General features: G+C 39.7%; 1 protein-coding gene across 1 annotated transcript in view; it reads right to left on the bottom strand.

Annotated features, from left to right (window-relative positions):
- The window catches only part of ZNHIT6 (zinc finger HIT-type containing 6), a 36,228-nt gene that overhangs the window by 13,566 nt on the left and 6,204 nt on the right, over positions 1–16,458 (bottom strand). The window contains exons 6-8 of the mRNA XM_074152465.1: positions 8,603–8,671; positions 7,714–7,794; positions 7,121–7,201 (exon numbers count right to left, since the gene is read on the bottom strand). Of these exons, the coding sequence (XP_074008566.1) occupies positions 7,121–7,201; positions 7,714–7,794; positions 8,603–8,671 (231 nt within the window). The remainder of the gene's footprint in view (positions 1–7,120; positions 7,202–7,713; positions 7,795–8,602; positions 8,672–16,458) is intronic.

Raw genomic sequence — 16,458 nt, 5'->3', positions numbered from 1 at the left:
ATCTGTTGCTCTGCATCACTTTTGTCAGCAGCAAGACCAATGTTCAGATAAAGAAGAAGCAAGTGAAAAATGACGCTGAAATGGCTGCAGTAACAAAACTAGAAAGCCTGAAATGATCTACAAGAAAACGTAGCAAAGCATTTGGTTAGAAAAGCTGAAGTTTTAAATCAAAAAACCCACGAAACAAACCCCAACACTCTGGGAAAAGAACAGCAGCAAGTATACACAGGAGCGCGGTGTTTAAGAAACAGACTGCAGACCGAATTCTGTTTCCCCTGGAACAGTACAAAGTCACCAGAGCCTGACTACAGTTGTGCAGTGAAGAATGAGCATTGTAAGCTTGCTCCCTGCTTTTGTAAAGCTGGCAGAGCTGCTTTTGTGCCAGCTGCTGCGAGCTAGAGACGAGTAATGAATTCTGCTGTCAATCTTCTGCTGGCATAGGCTAAAGCCAGCTTGGGGTCTGTTCCAACTCATGCCAAGGCCAGCAGTTCAGCCAGGGATTTGTATCCTTAATTCCTGTCTCATGTATACCACGTACTACACAAATGTGAAGAGAAATTGCTTCCTAAGTAAGGCTACAGAATCTTAAATAAACCACCCCACACTTTTCAACACTGGCAGAAAATGCAGAGGAGGAAATAATGCTTGAAACATGCCAATTCCAGCTTATTTGTTTTGCTAGATGAAGTAGTATTTTTGAAATGAGGTTGTAATATGATGGTAAAAAGAACTGATCCATGCACCAGACTAATAGCAGTGATTTTTTTTAATGCAGCTGAATTATATTTGAAAAGCAGAAAGCAAAGGCTATAAGCTCTGGTGGTTTTACATGAAGTTATTGACAAACTATAATGCAGAAGGAAGTGCCCCAGGAAGAAGGTATGAAAAATTTAAGGAAAACACTAACACTATTAATATTTGAGGCTACCTGCAATGTATTTAAATATAACAGGTTTTGATAATCTTAAAATCACTGACAAAGCAGATATGTAATAGACATTTTTAACGACAGGAAAATAATCCAATATAAATACTACATTTAAAAAGATTTAGTTCCATTTTATTTGTATTATTCTTTGAATTCCAAGACAATTTTCCAAAAGTCTGTGGCATCTTTGCACACACTAACGCAAAAAACTTACTTCATCTTTCTAAATCTATTACTGTGACTACTGCGACCTACTAATGTGATCTAACCCGTAGTTATTTAAAAACAATAGACTACAAAAGAAAATTCTCTTTGAGCACAGAACTCAGTCATCCAAGGAAATAACTCTCATTTCTGCCAGCTGATCTTGAGACAGGGAAGCGCTCCAAAATTACTAACATCATCCAGCCTTCTGGGAAGCAACTGCATTGGATCAGTTAAAGCAAAATAAGTGTTCACCACCATAAAGGAATAGCATTTAGTAGAGAAGAACCTCTGATACTTGTTTAGCAGATTTTCTTTCCTGTGGTCCACAAGAATTAAGTGGCAAACATGCCAGTATTCTCATGTGCACCAGCCAATGTCACCACAGAGAGCAAGAAGCCCCTTGATATTGGAACTGGTACAGAAATGCTTTTGATATTTTGGCTGAGTAATTGAAGCATGAGCTGCACCAGTACTACCAATATAAAAACCAACACTACAACTGATTCTATACACAACTCTGTATGGTGTGGCAGTTTTACAACAGGAAAGCTACAGGATACAGTCTGGTATTGCTTTGTACTCCAGTTCCTTGAAGGATATGGTCCATTGAAAGCAGTGTGCTTTGCAAAGCTTTTAAGGCCAACCAAACTAAATTTTGCATGCACCTAAATATTATGTCAGTACCTATGGTATCTTCAAGTCCCCCAAATCTCCTATATCAGCTATTCTGAAACAATGTTCACATGCCATTCTGAATATACTAACAGGCAAAAAAGAAAATTACTATATAAAAGACCTAACACTGATGTTTAAAAAACCATTATTTTTTAATTCCATTAAACTAAATGCATGTCATTGAAGACAGGCAACTATCTAAACCAGACTCATGACAGATGTTACTGAACACAGTAAAAGAGATTTTCCATTTGTGTGGTTTAACCTCATTAAGATTTATTAAATTAATTGCCTCTTAGATTAAAATATATACTGTAAACCAAGTTTGTTGCAGTTATTTCTCTTCTAGAAATAAGATCATCTTACATGATGAGGATGAGTAACTAACTTTTTCATTAAATATCTGTAGTTAAGAAAAAAACTACTCTGACCATTAACTTACTTAAAGTAACAGATATCAAGGGTCTGCTAGATTTAGGAATTCTTTTTCTGGGGGGGTTGGTTTGTTTGTTGGTTGGGTTTTTTTGTTACACAAAGCCTAATAAGGCAATTTTCAGGAAAATAAGAAGGTGTACTTTCCCAAACTAGATTGTATAATTTGGCAGTTGCATCTTTCCTTTCCTTAGTGGAAAAAGCAATACTCTTACCATATGAAGTCACTTTGAAGGCATCCCAAATAAAGGACTGAAGACAGTCAGGGCACTAATTTATCCTGAAGAAAGAAAAGACTGCTTTATAAAAGAATGTAGACTGTAAAAATCATCCAAGAGGCAGCAGTTAAACCTTTCTTGGAAACGTTACAGCCAAGGAGAGAATGGACACCAACCACCAGCTAAATATTGCATAACAGGTGATAGAGGCAAGCACCACAAAACGGAAAACTATTATAACCCATTGAAACGCAGATTTTTTCCAAACCAAGGTTTTAAAGGAAGAAGAGAGTTGCGTAACACTTGTTTTTTCAAACCCTCCTTCATAAGATTCCTTATAAACTGCAGTTAACGAGAAGACTATCAAGTGGTGTAACAGTTTCTGCGTTACAGAGCGTTAGGTGACAGGTAGGGAGGAGGGGACATGAGGAGAGATTATGCTTTAGGTTACTCCTAAGTAATTGTGGAGTGCTACCGATTCATACTGAAAGCAATTCTTACAGGCTGGTTTTAGAGAAGACAGAAGTAAGAGCTTATCACAAAGTTCCCTAAGAACTGTCACCACTGATGATAAAAGGCACCCAGGAGGACGAAAGCAAGCACCATGTTGTTTGGCAGCTATCCACGATATCTGCACACCAGTGGATTTATCCAGTTGCTTTCTGAAGTTCTGCAGAACTCCTGTGAGGAAGCAGAAATCTGTACTACATGGCTAATTTATATTTCTGGAGGAAGAAAAAAAGAAAAACCAAAAAATTTGAAGCATTCTGCAAAGGACCTTCAAACTAAAAGGGCCATTTGCTGTGAAACACACAAAGCAGCCAAAACTAAACCACAAACTCCTGTTTCATAAACAATTGCAGGAAATACTGAAATCCTTCTGTAACATACTTATCTTAAAACTAGAAGACTAACATTTTATAACCCATAATAATCCTGCTTAGATGTTCTCTGAAACACCATTGCACTTCCTCAATAATACGTAATTGTAACTATGAAAAGTATTTTTTTCAAAAGGTTCTGCTAAGCCTAAAAACAACATCCGATTCAACAATGTATATTTACAGCCTTTCTATTATCTAGTGCTTGCGGAGAAGGAATTTTTCTCGTGGGCAAAGGGGAAGTTTTGGGTAACAAAACATTCATGTGGACTTGCATGTACTAGTAGACACCAATCCTACTCCTCCAGTCCACCCAGAGAGTGACGGAAGAGGATTTTGCCGAACAGGAACATACAGCCTAAAAATCACGCAGAATAAGGTGGCACAGGATGGGAAATTACTCTGAGTTGACAGTGGCACTCAAGGCTACACAAACCAGCAGTTAACAGCTCCCTGCTGTTGGAGAAACGTGAGAGAGCTCTGTCTGCTCTCAGCTTCTGTTCCGTACTGAACACCGCTAAGCAGCAAGCCGGTCCCGTTTCAATCGCAAGTACTCCCACTGCAATTCCAGGTGTTGGTTTATAGAATAACAGCCATAAACCTCAAATTAATTTCACGGGAGGGAAGCCAAAAGGAGAAGAACTCAAAACAAATTCTCTCTTAACTGCAATGTAACTACAGTAAAAATTTAAATTCCCTTGTAGAGCCTTTGTCACAACAACTACGCTGGTATCGCGGCGCTGAGAGCGCCTGCTGGCAGAGACACAGCTCATGTCGACAGAAGATGCTTTTCTGCTGACATAGCAGCCCCATCATTTCAAACAAACTTCGTTCTTTCCTTTCAGAAGTGGAATTTTCTTTCAATATGCTGCTTCCTTAACCTGTCTGCACCGCCACAGCTGGGCCTGCTCCACCAAATTCTATCAAAAGATTCACATAATTTCCCAGTGAGGAGTTGCATTCCTCAAGTCAAAAAGCTTTTCTGTTTTAACTTTCTACAGTTCTTTTTAAACTTTACATTCCCTAAGCAGGACAAATACTAATTGCTGTGACTTTTAACATCAATCAACGTACGTTATTCTGGGAATACAGATTCCAACTTAAGGATATTTAAATATAGCACAAGTCCTGAAATTCTTCTAAAAAGCCTCATGAAAAAGAATTCTGTCTCAACAAATCTGTGAGCTAAGGAGGCATTACACAGATTTCAGAAGAGGAAAATGGGTAAGTAACAGAAGCTGATGAGCAGAAGAGATGGTCCACTTTGATATTAAATTGGTTTCTTTCCCAAGCCTTCTATGTAACTTACATACCCTACTTCAAAAGGTTATAAGGTGAACTTTACCTGCTCTTACAAAAGCAACTTTTTCTTCCTTTCTAAAAAAAGAAATGTGAAAATCCAGCACTAAAATACCAGGGAAAAACCCACCTGTGTATCACAGAATTGTCAGAGTTGGAAGGGACCTCTAGAGATCATCTAGGCCAACTCCCCTGCTAAAGCAGGATTGCCTAGAGCACGTTACTCAGGACTGCATCAAGGCAGGTCTTGAAAATCTCCAGAGTAGGGCACTCCACGACCTCCCTGGGCAGCCTGTTCCAGTGCTCTGTCACCCTCACCATAAAGAAGTTTCGCCTTGTATTTAAACGGAACTTGCTATGTTCCAGCTTGTGCCTGTTGCCCCTCGTCCTATCACTGGAAACCACTGAAAAGAGTCCAGCTCCATCATCCTTCAACCCACCCTTTAGGTACTTGTAAACATAGATACGGTCTCCCCTCAGCCTTCTCTTCTCCAGGCTAAAGAGTCCCAGCTCTCTCAGCCTTTCCTCGTAAGGGAGATGCTCCAATCCCTTAATCATCTTTGTTGCCCTACATTGGACTCCCTCCAGTAGTTCCCTGTCTCTCTTGAACTGGGGAGCCCAGAACTGGACGCAGTATTCCAGTTGTGGCCTCACCAGTGCAGAGTAGAGGGGTAGAATGACCTTCCCTATGCAGCCCAGGATCCCATTGGCCTTCTTGGCAACAAGGGCACATTGCTGGCTCATGGAAAGTTTGCTGTCCACCAGGACTCCCAGATACTTCTCCTCAGTAGTGCATTCCAGAAGATCCATCCCTAACCTACATTGTATAAATTACTGTATTTTAAAAATACAAATTAATATTCAATATAATTGCTGGAATACTGCCTTTCCAGTCACATGGAAGATGTACAGCAGTAACATACTGAATGCACTTTCAGTTTTTGCTGCATTAACTTAATTACTTGAGAAGGGGACAGAAGTTGTTCATGCACTGGGAATCTGCCTGGAGTACCACTATTAACCGATGAGCAGTGAAGTCTGCTAAAAATATTTTAAAAATGGGAAATTGTTTCTCATCTTATTTCCTGGAGCTGAGCTCTAGAGGGGTTTCTTTACATGGGCGCAACATTTGTTACTCAGCGTCTACGGCTAAAGTGCCTGTGCGGAACAGCCCCTCATGCAGCACTGGGAAATGAAGTAGAGAGACAGAGAACTGAGAAAACTTCACCTGCCCAGGTGCTTCTGCAACGAACTTTCCAGGGTAGCTCGCAATACCAGCATTTCTAAGTTTTCCCCCTAACCACCCAGAATTTGGCCATTCTTGAATTAAATGGAAATCAGTCCAGACATTTCACTCAAAACCAACAGGTTTTTAGCTGACAACTCTGATGGTAAATGTTACAACCATATTTCAAATAATGATTGCAGAGAGAGAAAAAAAATAATAAACACATGAAGAGTTTGGGGCTTGAATTTCTAAGTACGTTACACATTTTTGAATAGTACTTGTTGAAAAAAATACAGCACAAACAGCAAGCTCAGTTACAACTAAAATTCTTTCAATATACCTTCTTTCCCCCCTTAGAAATAATATACCATGCTCCAGGGAAAGCATATTATTTACATTTGTTACATTTGAAGAAAAGAATGTACTTTAAAAACCCTAACTAGGAATCACTGGTCAACCACAATAAGCCATGATACTAAGCTGGTACATATCCTTTTCAGTAACAATGGCAACAGGGTGGAGTGTTCAAAATCGTATTTATACCAATAAAAATTATTTCTTTAAAGTTTAATTTTGAAGTTCAAGATTATCGCCTGTTCTAGAAACAAAGAAAACAATTCTGCACAAGTCTGAATTCTGGAAACTTAAAAGCCCACACCCTGAAATATGGTAACATGAAGATTGATGAGCTAGTAATTTTGAGAAAAATGTGTTATTTCAAATGCAGTGACTGGATACTGATAAGCAAATAATTTTTGCTACAGTGATTTAAAAAAACAGCTCTCCTCAACTATCGCTTCAAGTCTCTCAGGGAGGTTAATGTATCCACAGAGGAACCTGCAAAAGGGAACGGATGTCTACATTTCTGCTGGTCAATACAGTAATTTAGCACTTTAACACAAATCTGTCTTTGCTGCAGACACTAACATTTTCATGGACTGCTGCTGAAGCAGCTCAGGTACAGGCGCACTCACTGTTGCAACAATGCAGCCGTGAGCGGCTTGGCCCCTGCAATCGTCCAAGTCTGAGTCAGCTGAATTTACTGCTCAGTAATTGCACAGAAATTTCAGTGTTGACATATTAAAAGACAAAGAAATAACATCTTTGCTGAATCATTTTTAAGATGGGAACTCACTGGTAATTACTGAAGTTTCATCCATGAGATTATATAATGTCCATCTGTAATATTAAAAACTTTCCTTCTGTTTTTTTTTTTAAATCAATAAGCACACGAACTGAAGAACCACCTTACCTGACAGAGTTTTGTCTCCTGTTTTCTATTTTCATTAAAATTCGTACATCTGACTGAGGAGACACTGTATAGATTTTTAATCTGAAAGGAAAAGCAACAGAGATGAAAAAACAATGATGTATGATGACATTTCTTCCTATCATCTATAAGAGATGGGTATCTTTTGCATGTCAACAACTAAAAGTATACATATCTTCATAAAGACAATAATTGCCATATACTAAGTATTTCCTATAAATTAGGGCTATAATTACTAGTATATTTTTTTAATTACTCCAAGGAAAAGGTTCACTGTCACCCCCACTGAGATTAATTATTTAGAATTACAGTTGCTTTAATTGATCTTTATGCCACGAGGCAATTTCTTTATCTGCTGGCTATTTTTATTTTATTTAAATTTGCTGGTTATTCTCTACGGTTAGTTAGTTGGTGAATGTTAGGATGGTTTTCGTCACAGGAATTAAAGATGTACCGACCACAAACTCAGCTCTACGTGCTGGAAGTGCAACTAGTTTAAGCCATTTATTCAGAACCATTCACTTATTTTATTAGTGCATTTGATGAACTTGGCAGAAAAGTTATTCAATACCCACCTTTGACAAACTACAGGATCTGACTCCACTGGATCAATGTATGGCTTAAGGATATCAGCGAGTGTTTTATCGTCAGGCACCCTTTCACCAAAGATAAAAATCAAATACATAAGACATGGTTCATCATGTAGACAAAAATCTATTATCTGAGTCATTTGGAGGAAGCTGTATATTCGCACGCTACAGTGGCACAACTGAGTAGTTTATGGGAGAATCATAAATGTGTATCAATACAGCATAGATAATTGACAGCTTTATCTCAATTTCAACACTGGGACTTCACTGACATTTACTAGGAGTAAACAGATGCCTATCTCTAGTTTCTAACTGCAGCAGAAACATGCTGTTCCTACAGCCCTAGAAGTAGACAAGAGCATACTTCTCATGCCCCTTCAGGCTAGGAAAAAAGGAGAAAGATTTGTCAACAAAAGCTTATTTTTTGGCCTTTGCAAAACGTGCTTGTGGGCCTTCCTACAAAACAAACAATGCAACCATTTCATCCTATATGAAGGTCAGCTCCACTGTGCAGGCGAGGAGAGACGGCAAATCTTGCCGAACATCTGCTCCATGAGAGCAGGTTTAGGGGATATCCCTATCACGAATATACAAGCTGCTCTGTTTACATAGAGAAAAGGACTATCAATGAAACATTTTGTCCAATTTGAAAAGCCTGCTAACTTTCAAAGAGGAAAGCACTACACAACTTAAAAGTATTTTTTTCCATTTAAATGCCCTTCTAATTAAGACCAAAAATAATATTCGAGTTTATCTTGTATAATAGAAAAATCTTGTATAATAGAAAAAGATAAGAACTGATCAAAGTATTTTGCAGTTTAATTTCCACAGACTAATTTAAACTTTATAAAAAACTGTTTTTCAAGCTCTGTACCGTTTTAAAGTGTATTCAGCATGACAGTGAGGAAATACGAGCTTCAAATGCCAGTAGAACTTATTCTCCCTGAAAATAAAAAGAAATGCATATTCTTAATGTTAACTGGTAACTACTATTTGCTTTTTCTATGATAAAGCTCAGTAGCCTACGTCATGGATGCAGAAGAAAATATACAGTCAAGATTTTGAATGGCATCTTCAAAGAGTTAAAGAGGCATGCAGAGAAGCTGAGGGGCACTGAAAGATATAGCACTCCCAGATCCCACTGAGTTTCAAGTCCTCATGGGATGAAAATCTGTTCCTTATAAACACAGGTAAGATGTCACCAATTAACTGATCAACAGCATTTCACATTTTAAAAGGGAGCATCTTCCAGCTGAATTTCTATATGTATACCTGCCCTTTAATTTCAGAAAAGGAAAATGCTTTTTGGCATATCATCCAGGACAGGTTGCCAAACTGTTGCGGGCAGAGTGACCTGTGCAACAATAACAGCCAGAGGTCCCAGCTGAAGCCAGGTTCTACACAAAATAGGGAAATCGACATCACAGCAGTGACGGCCTCAATAGAAAACATGTCAGGGGTACAGAGGGAACAGAGGGAAGCTGCATTTTGGTATCACATGGATAACAGAAATTAGAAATTACAAATGTTTTACAGAAAGATCAGGAAGCTTTTGGTAGAGAACAAAACTGATGCCATGTTCCTTTCTGCAGTTTAACAGCCATCTTCCCTTTCCAGCTAGCATTATTAATACCCGAGATTAAAAGTTACTGAAGCATGGTTCCAGTGCAATGTTGTCTTAGGAAAGGCAGTATTACCTAGAGGATACTTCACTACATTAGGAAATCTCCTTTTGCCTTTTTACTCATCTGCAGAAACACTGCTGAAGTCAGTATTGACTTAAGACAAAGCATTTTTCCTGTCATTGCTCCAAATTCTCCCATTCAATGTGGTGACTGTAACAATATTTTTCTAAAAGAATCTCCTAAAAAAAAGCACAGTCTAAAAGGTAGGTGCGCTGCCCTTTGCTCTGGTTCAGAATTTTACACTCATGACAAACAGCAAAGACTTGGAAGAAGAAGGAGGGAACCACTGCCATTTAGCAATCAGAGGCCAGACATCTCTACAAAGTGTGAAGTATAGGAATGTCTAACGGTACTTCCCCTCCCCTTTTTTCTTAACACTACTTAAGACCTATGAATCATTATATCCAGGATAACTACCATCAGTTATGCAAAGATTCTGGTACTACAATTAAAAGTAAACACAGTGTTGTTCCAACATGTTGTTTAATTTGTTTATCAGGCAGATGAAATATTATCCAGCAGGTTCTATCTGGCTGCCGGGAAAAGTGTGCGTGCATCCAGTAGCAAAACAGTAAACTTAGCTGCTAAGTTCAATTAACTATTATACCAATTTTTAAATGCAAGCACTTTATAAAAAGTGCTCTTATCAAATAAATAATCATTCCCATACCTAGTTATTCCTAGGAGAAAACTGAGCTTTACCGCTGAACTATAGTTCCTGGAGTATAAGCAAAATCAGAAGCATTACTGTTTACCACAAAAAGAGCAAGCAAGAACCCTAGCTCCATGGAGCTAATAATTAGAGTAAAAAAAACTAGTGAAGACCAAGATTGCCAAAGCAACACGTGACTCAGCAGAGTTTCGCAGTATGTATTTTGATTTTCCCCTCTATCTGCTCATATTTGGTAAAGCTGAGAATGAGAGAGCCTTCCTTAAAGAAGGTCAAGTTAGAGCAGATCTGGTCTGAGAGAGGTGAGAAAATTTTATGACCAGAGCTGGAGGATAACACAGACAGCATATATAACCAGAAACTGACATGGTATCTTGCCTCATAAATTTTATGGTATTTTGCGTATTGGCATGATACTGTCTGAAATGATCAAACTGAAAAAAGTTTTGAAATAACTCAAAATCAGTGAGTGGAATCAATAGTGGAATTGCAACATGAGTAAAACGAGGTTTTGCAATTCTTCATCTTGACAGCTGAAGGACTGAGTGCAGTGGGATCAACTAAACCTCAGCAAGTTTGTCGATGACACCAAGCTGAGTGGTGCAGTCAACACGCTGGAGGGAAGGGATGCCATCCAGAGGGACGTGGACAGGCTTGAGAGGTGGGCCCATGTGAACCTCATGAAGTTCAACAAGGCCAAATGCAAGGTCCTGCACGTGGGTTGGGGCAATCCCAAGCACAAATACAGTTTGGGCAGAGAATGGATTGAGAGCAGCCCTGAGGAGAAGGACCAGGGGGTGTTGGTGGATGAGAAGCTCAACATGAGCTGTAAAAATGCACTCACAGCCCAGAAAACCAACTGCATCCCGGGCTGCATCAGAAGCAGCATGGCCAGCAGATCCAGGAGAGGTGATTCTGCCCCTCTACTTTGCTCTGGTGAGACACCACCTAGAGTACCATGTCCAGCTCTGGCGCACCCAATGTAAGAAGGACATGGATCTGTTAGAGCAAGTCCAGAGGAGGGCCATGAAGATGATCAGAGGGATGGAGAACCTCTCCTATGAAGACAGGCTGAAAGAGATGGGGTTGTTCAGCCTGGAGAAGAGAAGGCTCCAGGGAGACCTTAGAGCAGCCTTCCAGTACCTAAAGGGGGCCTATAGGGAAGATGGGGAGGGACTCTTTGTCAGGGAGCGTAGTGATAAGACAAGGAATAAAAGTTTTAAACTGAAAGAGGGGAGATTAGATCAGATATGGGGAATAAATTCTTTACTGTGAGGGTGGTGAGACACTGTAACAGGTTGCCCAGAGAAGTTGTGGATGCCCCATCCCTGGAAGTATTCAAGACCAGGCTGGATGGGGCTTTGTGCAACCTGATCTCGTGGGAGGTGTCCCTGCCCATGGCAGGGGGGTTGGAACTCAATGATCACTGGGGTCTCTTCCAACTCTAACCATTCTATGATTCTAAGAAAGCATCAATGCTACTGTACATAAAGAGCAAACTGGAATATCAATAGGGTTATGGAACCAGTTGAATTAACAAGCTTGTGATTCCTCTCTCAGACATACGTTACTATCTGGCATTTAACACAGCATGGTATTAATTCAAACAATTTTCACAAGGAGACTTTAATAACAGTTGGTAATCTTTAGACATAGGAATAGGGTCATCATCATTAGCTGCAAGAAACACTAGCAATGGGCACATTTATTACAATACTTAAAAGGATTGTTCAAATGAGGCTTTTGTTGTTTGTTATCAACTAAAATGAGGCTTTCTTGCATTTTGTCATTTAACTCATCATTTCCACAATTTTTTCAAACAGGCCATGTTTATCTACTCTAAGTGACAAACCCTTCCTGTGATACGGCCTTTCTTTCTGTCAAATTTTTAAATCAAGACAGCCAAAGCCACAGGAATACTGCTGAACTTCCTCTCACAAGTGGAAACAAACTGTGACACAGCTCACAGAAACATGTATGTGGCCTAGACAGCTGTCTCTAACACAGGAACTTGAAAAAGAAACGTTGCAGAAGTAGTTCTAGGCAGCTGCTACCCGGTTTTAGGAATACTCTTTATGTTTCTGCAGAAACGGTCGCCACACAGCGCATTCTGATTTCACATGCAAGACCAGTTCCCTGTGGGCTCACTGAGGCAGACTCAGCTCATCACTGCAGCTGTATAATCAGCTTAAGAGGGATCTTTTCAGACTTTTGCCTTCCCTCCCCCTTCCAGGCACAATCTAGTCTATGGCATAGAGCACAGAAAGAGCTATGAGCTTCAGCTATTTAACTGAAGTTAAAAAAAATCATTCCTTGTCAAAAAGTTTCATTTTGGAAAAACAGAAATGTTGATTTTTTTTTTTTCAGCATGCTAATACTGAAACTGCAGTTACTTACTTGATTTCTCTTCACAGCACTCTTGCCTGGAAGTAAATGGCAAGCAGAAAGAGGTAAGATAGATTAAGAACTGGGTAGAAGGAGCAAGGGAAAAAGAAACTTAGAACTGGAATAGCCTCATACTCTTCACTGTACAATGAAGTCTTGAAAAACAACTTGCTGAATGCCTGTTATTAAAGCGAAGCATCCCTCACCATCACTGATCTCTGCCCAGTTAGAGAACTTCATGTCAACTGTAGATGCTATCAAAGTTGCTTCACAAAAAGTTCTGATTAAAATTAGATATCCTGGCTCCAAATCTCACTGACTTCATTTTCCATTATGGCTCACAGGGTTAGTATTTCCTTCAGCTACAACTGACATGTAATATGTTCATTTTCTAAATGAAAATGCTTAATTGGGTAAGTCATCTGCAGTTGAGTAACGGCTCACTGCATGAAGTGTTCCATGCCGCTTGACTGCCATGGAACGCCACTCCACAGTTTTCTTGAATACCAAGGCACTGACTATAAAACTACCAAAAGGCAGAGATCTGGATGAGGCACAAGCACATCCTTGATGTCAGTAAAAGCAGCATCATAGCCCATCCCTGCATTGCTTGGCTTCACATCCTATTCTGGCTACTTCAGAAGCATGGAAACTGATCAGAGGGAAAAAGAGGAGCCAAGCACCTCTTCCCCTGCGTGAGATGTAGCTGCAAATTATGTTCAGAAGTGCACAGGCTGTTTTGCAATTGCTGTTCTTCTAAACCAAAGTAACTGTCTCTCTTCCATCTCTCCTAAAAAAAAAAATTTTCTAGAATAAACTGTAGTTTTCACAGAACTTCATGTAAATGATTTTTAAACTTTTCACAGCAACAACTGATTGATTTTTATTTCCGATGTCACAAAGACAGCAGCAGTATATACAAGGTGGCTGTTACCTTCAGCTAGCTCTCAGGACAACTGCAAAAATTCTCACCATCTTTTACAGATGCTTGAAGTACTGCAGATGTAAGCACTACAGCTGCTGGGAATTAAAGGACAGGTCTACAAAGGATTTCGGGACTTGGACATGCCAGTTAAGTGCCCTGGCAGATTTTTAGAAGAGTCCAATTTACATATTTCTTAAAACATTTGTGAAGTATCTCATAAAGCTTAACTTTCTTACCTAGGTTTCCTCTGAAGAGTCAATTTTGCCTAGACTGCAGTAGGTTTTATGCATATAAAACCTTTTAAAATTTGTGCATATATATATATGTAAAATAAAATATGTATTGACAAAATATTCCGAATTCATCATATCATATCTTAAGATACCAACTGCAGTTTGGGCTCTGCAGAAGTACTTCACTGCCAGCCTGACAAAGGTAGTGATTCACTCATGATTTTGTTTCTATTTAGTGACTAATATTCTTAAAATATTTTAAAAATAGTATACAGGACATCTTATATCAAAGCGTAAATACTGTAGTATTTCCTGCCTATGTTATTTTAAATTGATAAAAGAGACGAAAAGGACATAAGGAAGTTTAATGAAGGACTGGTTATCCTTTAATTTGACAATACCCAGTACTCTCACCTAATGCACTAAAGTTTAATTGAACTACTGGGCTTTCAGTATCTACACCTTTGGATAATAATGCCTTTCTCAACTTGCTTAAACAATGACGATTCAGCCAAAGTAAGTGACTAGATTCTCTTGTGGATCAAAAAAAAAAAAAAAAAAAATTAAAAATAAGAGAACATGAAGAAGCGTGATGATTTCAACCCCTCTGCCCCCACCAAACTCTGTGTTCCTAGTGCCAAACTGACTTTGTTGCACTTTAAAAATGCCACACAAAAAAAGGATGTTTCTGTTTTCTTGAAACTTCATCAAGCTAATTCCTGGATTTGATGTATAAACAGTAAAACTGAAATATTTCTACTGAAAGTTCATATGTTTCCTAGTTACAGTAAACAGCACGATGATCAATGAAGAAACTGAAGTGCACTTCCTTTGTAACACATATGGTCTTCTATCAGGGTGCCTCCCAACAGCAGGAGCTGTTACTAACCATGTGTGTTGCAATAATCAAACACGCTGGGCTTGAACCTAGCATCCTGTGTAAAGCAAAGGGACACTGCCGAGCCCAAGTAACCCAAACTGTAAGCATCTTTAAAGAATAAAACTACTGTCCTCTTTAACATCTGCAAATAAATAAAATTACCATCAGATTCACTATGAGAATACAACAATTCAGTTGCTGAACAAAAAAAGAAAAAAATAATCTCAGGTAGAGAACTCAGTCAGTACCCATCTTCACATGGGAATGTTGTTCTGAAAAGCTACTGATTTACTGAAAAGCATGAACATCCTGCTTTCAACCATTCCAGAGCAGCAATCCTTTGCCTGGGAACTTACTTGGATCGGTCCTAGAAAGCAAGTATGACTACTAAGTAACAACTAAATTCAGATTTAACAGCTCCAACAGCGTAATATCAGTCCAACACCCAGCTCAGATAACTCCTTGTTAAATTCTCAAGATCAGCAACACTTGAAACACTTAATTTTAATTACCTCTACCTAGCTAAGGATTAGAGTTGACATTTTAGGGTTTTCAGGTATACCTCAAAGTAGCTTCTGTAACACTAATGAGCTCTTAATTGATGCTAATCCCAAATCTCCATACTGTATTTTGTTCTCAGAATTAAATCGAAGAAGAGAGATAATTAAAGAGATTCCTTTTTCTCCCACATATATCCTCTGGTCAAATGCTCCCAGGCTGCAGGCATGCCTTCCACTGGTGAGGAGACCGGCAGCCCTCCGGCCCCTCTTGGCGGGGAGGCGAGGCAAGCCGGGTTTTGTCCAGGAGGTGCCGGAGCTGCGTGGGGAGGAAGGAGGGTGGAGGTGCCTGTGGCAGTGTAAGCAGCAGGGAAGGTGGGAGCAGGGCAGCACAGACTGCAGTGCTGAGGGACCTGCACTGCGCCTTTTCAGCGTCTCACAGCCGTCATCGTCTCCCACCAGGGAACCAGGAGCCACAGAGCTGCAAGCTCTCTCCCCTCTTCCCATTTGACCTGCCGGCTGGAGCTCCCCAGTTCCTGCCCCAGCCCTCGTCCCAGCCTGGTCACATTCTCCGCCCCTTTCCCAAAGGCTCCCTATCCCAGCAGGACATCCCAGCTCCATGGCAGCATGCGTCCAGAAGGGGAACTATCACTTCTATTGGAAAATAAAGGCACCACAGGAAAGGTAGGGTGAAGTAACACATTAAAAATAATTTGCGAAGAAGGTGTCCTTGACCATCTCTAAATCAGATGTCCCTTGAATTCACAAGCGGGACTCAAACTATACTTTCTAATGACCCTCTATTACCTAGATATTCAATATTACAAGTTAATCTAATCCATGTGATGCCCAGCACTGGCATGTATGCTTTCACAACAATGAATTTAGCAAATAAACTAATGGAAACCAGGAAATGAAGAGTCTGGTTAACACATCCAACCAACCACTGATCTGTCCTCCAGAGCTGGCAGGGGATGACACAATAATACATCTTGTACTTCCTAATTTTGGATTACTCTCATTCCTGCTTTGTACAGCCTCACAGCTTGGCTCACATGGAGAGCGCAAAGAGGACATCAGAGAAGACTGTTCTCAGCTTTCCACACGCACATGTAGAGCAGCTTCTAACCTCCACTCTCTGGAGCAACCCATATAGAAATCTCAACTGACAAACAGCATGAGAAGGGTTTCAGATCTACAGAAGACACACCAGACCTTAACCACTGCCAGGCGTTAAACTCATATAAAGCAATTATTTGCACAGCTTTAATCCATTTGAACGTAATATTCAACAGAAGTGATGAAGTCACATGAGATAGGTGTTATATGGCTGAAACTCACTAGTTCAATCAAACATGGGGATTGATTCCTCAGGAACTCACGTAAGGAGAGTAAGCAAAACATGCCAATTAATAAGAAAAAACCCAAACAAACAAAAAACAAAGGTTAGTTTTT

This window comes from Numenius arquata, chromosome 8 (assembly GCF_964106895.1).
Source record: "Numenius arquata chromosome 8, bNumArq3.hap1.1, whole genome shotgun sequence".
Lineage (NCBI taxonomy): Eukaryota > Metazoa > Chordata > Aves > Charadriiformes > Scolopacidae > Numenius > Numenius arquata.
The sequence above is the reverse complement of the archived record's forward strand: the minus strand, read 5'-3'. Positions and strand labels throughout refer to the sequence as shown.